General features: G+C 51.0%; 2 protein-coding genes across 2 annotated transcripts; both read right to left on the reverse strand.

Moving 5' to 3' along the window:
* Positions 1-734: 734 nt before the first annotated feature.
* PV08_03493 (uncharacterized protein) lies at positions 735-2,355 on the reverse strand (the record flags this gene model as incomplete). The annotated part of the gene is made up of 2 exons (XM_016377845.1): positions 735-1,663; positions 1,713-2,355. 2 exons carry the CDS (start codon positions 2,353-2,355, stop codon positions 735-737), a joined length of 1,572 nt encoding a protein of 523 aa, XP_016239415.1.
* Positions 2,356-2,976: 621 nt separating this feature from the next.
* PV08_03494 (uncharacterized protein) lies at positions 2,977-5,013 on the reverse strand (the record flags this gene model as incomplete). The annotated part of the gene is made up of 9 exons (XM_016377846.1): positions 2,977-3,285; positions 3,368-3,466; positions 3,580-3,772; positions 3,823-3,914; positions 3,971-4,196; positions 4,254-4,392; positions 4,442-4,631; positions 4,688-4,807; positions 4,867-5,013. The coding sequence occupies 9 exons, from the start codon at positions 5,011-5,013 to the stop codon at positions 2,977-2,979; spliced, it is 1,515 nt and encodes a 504-aa protein (XP_016239416.1).
* Positions 5,014-6,683: the final 1,670 nt, after the last annotated feature.

Here is a 6,683-nt window from a genome sequence, read left to right on the forward strand (position 1 = left end):
ACTCAACACCTATGTATCATCTCGAACCCCTCCTCCGGATCATGGACCACCAGCTGCGCCCGCACCCAGAACACGCCACAGTGCGAAGTCTGCTCCTCCACCGCCAGGCCTCACGATCGCCCGCCGGAAAAGTAAATATGGAGCCTGCCACCACGCACTGGACTCGTCGATCGATGCATGTGACAAAGCACGGCCCTTTCGCTCGACACCGCAGACTAGCTAAGCTATACGAGTATCATGATCATTCAAAAAGTCAACGTAATAACAAAGAGCAGGATAAGCAATATCCCTCCATGATGCACTCAATTATACCCCGTAGCTTGTACCACATTTTATCGGATCGCAGACCTGAAATCAGATACCACCGGTCCACAGCGAAGAGAACCTCCTCCGGGCTCCGTACGGCTGCACGCGAAGCGAGGAAAAAACCCTGGCCTCGGTTTCAGCCACTTCCGATGGTCAAAATGTCATGCATGCCATCTCACCAGACCAAGCCGCATTCAGGAATTGAAACACGAACTGCATCCAGCATTTGTGTCTGCAACTTGTCTTGTACAACACATCATGCCCCTGGCAATGTCCCAATGGAGTCCTACAGGCCAGCCGACTCGGCGTTGATTCACAGTAACAAATCAATCACATCCCGATTGAGAGCCTTTGCATTTCGTAACAAAATCAACAGGAAATTTCACTCTTGCCCCGGACAGCGCATTTCGTTCCGTCGTCATCGTGTCTCATCGCTTTTCCCTCACATTCTGCCCTTGCAACGTTGAGCCCAGAGGCTCTCCAACTCCCGACGAATAGGACGGGGGCTCGTTGGCTGCGTTGCCATAGCTCTCCACTCCATAGCCAGGTTTGCTGACACCAGGTTGTGTGGCACCGCCATAAACGTCGGGGGAGTAAAGATCATGCTGCTTGGCATCAGGAGGAAGTACTTCCCCTGGGACTACGCCTCCATCTCCAGCTCCTACTACCAATTGCTGCCCGTTTGGCATCCTTCCGACAACCATACCCTTGGCCACTGACTTGATGACGGCACGTCGTGATACGCCCATCGCGTCAATGTAGACAAGACCAACGTTCTTCACACCGCCTGCAAGGCCATACATGACATTGCCTGCCTCTTTGCCGTATTTGTGGCCCACCACGTTGGTCGCTGCCGCCGACCCGGATGCGAGGAGGTTTCGTCCAGCCTGGTCAATGCCATCGGCAATGGTCGAAAAGGCAATCATCGATTTGTTCAGCAATCCAGGTTTAAAGTCCTTGCCTGGCTCCTTTTTGTTCTTCTCGCCCTTTCCAGCCATCCGGGCGCCGAAGTTCTGCGCATACCGGCCCAGTTGACCAACCGTCTTAGCACTCAACCCGACTGCGCCTTGGGTGAACGAGTGGATCTGTCGGATGCGAGCATGGGTTGCGGGAGAAAAGGTCATGGGCTTGGGGTTAGGCTGAGTCTTTTGTTGGAATGAGTTTGCCCCGGAAGACATTTTGTCGGCTAGATAGCTCGAGCTGGTCACTATGAACCTCGAGGCCGTCGCAGAGGTCTGTACGATGGTAGATTTGGCGTAAGCCGGATGTCTTGAGATGGCGAGGTATTCTTCGGACACGTTGTCAACTCTAATTTGGTTGCCTTGCCCTTCAGTAGGCAGTTGAATTTGGACAGGACCTAAATGGTGTCAGCGTGGTGCCCGATCTGCAGGGGCGCAGAAACATACGTTTTGACCCAGGCCTGACTGTAGAGGCCTCGACGACATCGTAATTGTCTCCAAGTTCTCCGATCACACTACCGTTCTCTTCGTCAATGAGGACGATCTGACCGTGCTGAGGCGGACGATTCTTTTCTCTATCCGCGGAACTAATATATCCTTCTCCAGGCCTGTAGTCCTGAGGGTTATAGCGTTCAAAACCAGGAGGTGTTGCTTGTGCTCTTTCGAGAAACGCCGTACATTGCGCAAGAATCGTCTCGAACGTGTCCACCTCCTCTTGAGTAACCTTTCCGGGGCCCGTACCCACCGAAGGGAATTGTATGCGAATGAAGGTGCCAGCATCAGGTCCTAGATCCCATCGTGGGATCAGGTAGCTGCTTGGGGGCTTATGGAAGATCTGTGTGGTAGCGGGCAAAGGTAGGTCGAGTTCGGGGGGCAGGTGAAGGTGGAGGTAGAAATCTTCTTCAGGCGCAGCGCTCGTGGGATCAGTGGTGGACAGATCTGTGAACGGCGATGATGTTGGCACCATCAGAAGAGACAGAGTCTGTGGTCCAGAAGTGGTGATGGCATGCTCTTCGCCATTTTGGACCGCAAAGGCGGAGATGTTGTTGACGCTGTAGAGCACTTGGGGCTCAGAGTGCCCTGCCGACATTGTCTTCTGTAGGACGTGGAATGGTTTCTACCTCACGAAATCACCGAACTTTTGTGAAGGGTGAAGGAAAGAGACGAGAAGGAGGGGATAGCGAGCAAAATACATCGTAGGCGCCTACTGCAAGTCTAATATACAAGAATAGGTCGCAAGCATATCTGGACCGCTGGGCATTTTCTTGTCTCCAGTCAATCATCATCATTACCTGCAACTTGCATCCATCCAGGGCGGCTAGTGCTGATTACGTCACAATATGTGGCGGTGCACGCACAGCCACTGAATATTTCAGCCACATCACATGTCGCGACTTCTCGCCCAGGTGCTCAGTTCTCGTCCTTCGTATCATCCCAAATGTCTTCAGGCTGTACCAGGGAGCCTCCTGGTCCAGAACAACCCCAGATCTCCGGCTCGGTGCTTCATGAGACATTGAACCGACGGTCGATCCACGTTTGAGTTTTTCAAATTCCCAGCCCTTATCTTCAATCTCCAGCTGGATAGACTCGGTAATCTGATCTATAGGATCAAGCTTCTCGCCACACAGGCACCAACATTTGCTCGAGAATTTCAGCTCTCACCCTCCCCCAACATTACCTCTTCTTTCAAAGTTTCCAAAGGGTTCGACTCCTACACATCCTCGACTTGCTTCTCGCCGACCTTCTCCGTCTGTTCATGTCCAACGTGCCTGACTGAGTCGTTTTCTGCGACAGTACTTGATCTCTCACTTGAGATGTCGTTATCACTGCTGAAGCTCTCTCCATCTTTGATAAAGATACGGTCGATGTCTTCAAGAGAGATGTTCGATGTTTCAGGGTAGAAGAAGTAGATAATCGGGACGAAAGAGAAGGCCAAGGACATGAAGATGAGGTATGTTTTCCAGCCGAGACGGTTGATGAGGACAGGCGTGATCATGACAACAAAGAAGTTCCATGTCCACTGTAATGAGGTGCGTCAAATAGTGAGCTCATTTCACCCTGAAACTTACTAGTCAAGGATGAGGTCAGATGGGAGGACTCACATGTGCAGCAACCGAAATGGCAGTTCCTCTGGAGCGAGCCTGCAACGGTAGAATCTCTGGACCGTAAACCCAGGGGACAACGTTGATTGAGCCGCCAAACTAAAACATCCCGAGGTCAACAGGTCTCTCCTGGAGTTACGACCGGAGAACAGAAATCCACAAGGTGGGTTGAGGATACCACAGCCCTCCGACCGATCGGTTGAATGACTTACTATGATCATGTACACAAAGAAGAAGGCCACAGCGGCGGAAGAGGTGTTCTTCTTCCCAAACGATAGCAAGATCGATGCCATCATCATGCAGATGCCGAGACCAAAGCAGCCGTATAGCATAGTCTTACGTCGACCCATGCGGTCCAGAGCGAGGGCAGGTCCCAGATTGCCGACGATGAACATCAGTTGAATGCTGTACCTTGTAAGCAAATATCTAGAGCGTGTTGGTAGGTCCAAACTTACAATCCTGCAATGATTTGTGCAACACGAGGCGTGAGATCCACCGTCGCAACGAGAACTGTGGGCATGTAATAAACCACCAGGTTTATGCCCACCTAACGAATGAGTATCAGTCTTGAAAATGTCGACCGAGCTAGAAGTCACGCCTTACCATCTGATTCATAAAGAGAGAAAAGTAAGCGAGAATGATTCTCCTTCTCGTTTTGAGTTTGTCGTTTCTGAACAGTGCTCTATGGCTCCGAACGCCGGACTCGACGGCCAGAGCGTGCTTGATGTTTGCCACTTCGGACATGATGTATGGATCATTTTCTGGAAGATCGAAAACAGCACACAGAACTTGAATGGCTTCTTCTTCGCGGCCCTTTTTGAACAACCATCTATTTCACACATCAGTAATCAGTGCTGCTGGGCCCATGAAAGAGTGTCAGGCTTACCTAGGAGACTCTGGGAGGCCAAACAACAGGATGATGACACAGATGGCGAAGATTAGCTGAACAGAGATGGGTAAACGCCATGCAATTGCACCACCTGCATATGACATGCCAAAGTCTAGCCAGTATGCGAAAGAAATACCTTTGATAAAATCAGCTCGAGTCCAACCCCATCGAACGCGAGAGCATACCAATGCCGATGAATAATACTTCCCACGAAACCAGTCGACCTCGCTTCTCTTTTCTGCACAGCTCGGACTGATACATGGGGACTGTGGATGAATCTATGCCTGTACCCAAACCAGTGATTACGCGCCCGACGATCAAATGCGCTTTCGTGTATGCGGATGTTTGCAAACTGGCGCCGACAATGACGAAACTCTGCGCGATCGTGTGGTCAGCCACGGCTAGATGTGGCAGAAAGAGCTAATACTTACCATAGCAAGCCACATCATGCGACGTCGACCGAGGTGGTCTCCAATAAAGAAATTGATGCCGCATCCTCCGAGGGCACCGAGGCAGTAGCAGCTGACGAGAATCCCGGTCTCAGTGTCATCCTACGCATTTGGCGGTCAGCGTTGCGACTGACACAAATATGAGGCAATTATGCGCTTACAGGGTGATGGAACAGGTCCAGCCAATTCTCATTCTGCAATATGCCGGAGAAGACACCTTGATCGAAACCGAAGAAGAGGAATGCTGCGAGACAGCATGCTGCGATAGCTGTGCGCAATGGCCGACCACGCCCGTACCAGTGTCTCATGTTTGGAAGTTAACGCAGGGCAGAGGAGGATATATCTCTAGTTGGTATCAGGTGAGTCTATTGTGTCTGATCTAGTCGTACAGGTTCAGTCGAGAGCGACTCAAGAAGCATGGAAGGTGAGGAGAAAATGGAGAGTGCAAATGAGAATGTCATCTTGAAATAACGAGAGTGACGGAATGGGCATCCCGTGGCAAGAGCATCAGCACCGGGTACGTGTATGAGGGAACCTTGGGTTGGGGTTGTAAAACTCGTTCCGTTCACTCGCCGTCGGCAACAGGGAGCGAAAACCTCCTCCTCAATGGAAATGGCGAGCTGAAGATCATCTGGGCTTGTCAAGCGAATAAGGTCGCTTCCAACGAGAGGAACAAAGAAGTACGACGACATGGGGTCCCCAAGACGCCGATCACCGCTATGATGATCCGTTGGCAGGAGGAGGAGGAGGAGGAGGAGTGGTAGTAGTATGTAATGTAGTTAGTAGTAAATAGTGAGATGTAACCTGGTAATTAGTCGGCTTTGAAGAAAAAAGATTGGAGTCGGCCGCTCGCCGATCATTGTGCCAGGTGTACAGTAGAAGTACTCGCAGGTCGAGGGATCGTATTCTTTTCTTCCCTTTCGTAGCTCGTGATCGTCCCGGCGTCTCGTCTCCAGGGTACACGGCGAGGTCCTAGTTACTTGAGTGGGTTGACGCGAAGACTACGAGTTGTTACAGTACGAGTGTGTCCCTGGGCAGTGTAACAGCGTCAGGTATTGAGGTACTGTAAATATAAATGTGGAGTCGGGGTATAATCCACGCGGGTGGCGGGTTGAAAAAGCAGGCTGTTGGGGTGCGGGGAAGCCACACACAGTGACATACTACTCGTATAAGTCACCGTACGTCACAACTTTCAAAATGGGGTTTGTATATTTATTTTATTACCATCCTTCCGGCCATCCCCAGGTGATCATGACTACCTCCCCACAAGGTAATCACCGTGGCAGTATACCTCTCTCTGTGTCTATCCATGATGCAGTACCTCCGGTACGTACGGTAGGTGCCTCATAAACCTCATTGCTGCCAGGTAAGGTAGGTTTGGGAGGTGGGTAGATCAGAACGGTGTCGTCGTGCATGGAGGAGTCCGAGGTAAGTGTGCGATGTTCTCCATGACGACTGCCCAAACTTGACCTACATAGTCCTCGACCTCGATCTTGACCTTGGACCTTGGCCGGGTACCCTATGTAGCTACCTAGGTGCTGCAGGTACTGGACAATTTTTTTTTCTTTATGGAAGTGGGCTCCTCTGTGTGGCTCTGTATCTGTCTCTCTTTCCCTCGCTCACCCAAAATATCAAATCAAACACATATGACATTCCTTGTTCTTGCCATCAAGTGATTTCAGACGTCTGTCTTTCTCTCGCTGCTTGGACTCTTTGTGTTTCATCCTTCGTGTTTTGCGATTCTTGATTTGTCCTTCGGTGTGTCGGTGGTCTCGGTGCTGGTGTTTCCTGTTGATGCCTGGACCGTCGCTCACTCAATAGCCGTCTAACCAGATCAAGTTCGAAAGCGTCGTTGTTGTATGTCTCGTGTGTTTGACTGACTGACTCGACGCACGCCTCTCAGGCATTCTCTCTCCCTGCCTCTCTCTCTCTCTCTCTCTCTCTCTCTCTCTCTCTCTCTCTCTCTCTCTCTCTCTCT

Source organism: Exophiala spinifera (genome assembly GCF_000836115.1).
Source record: "Exophiala spinifera strain CBS 89968 unplaced genomic scaffold supercont1.2, whole genome shotgun sequence".
Classification (NCBI taxonomy): Eukaryota; Fungi; Ascomycota; class Eurotiomycetes; order Chaetothyriales; family Herpotrichiellaceae; genus Exophiala; species Exophiala spinifera.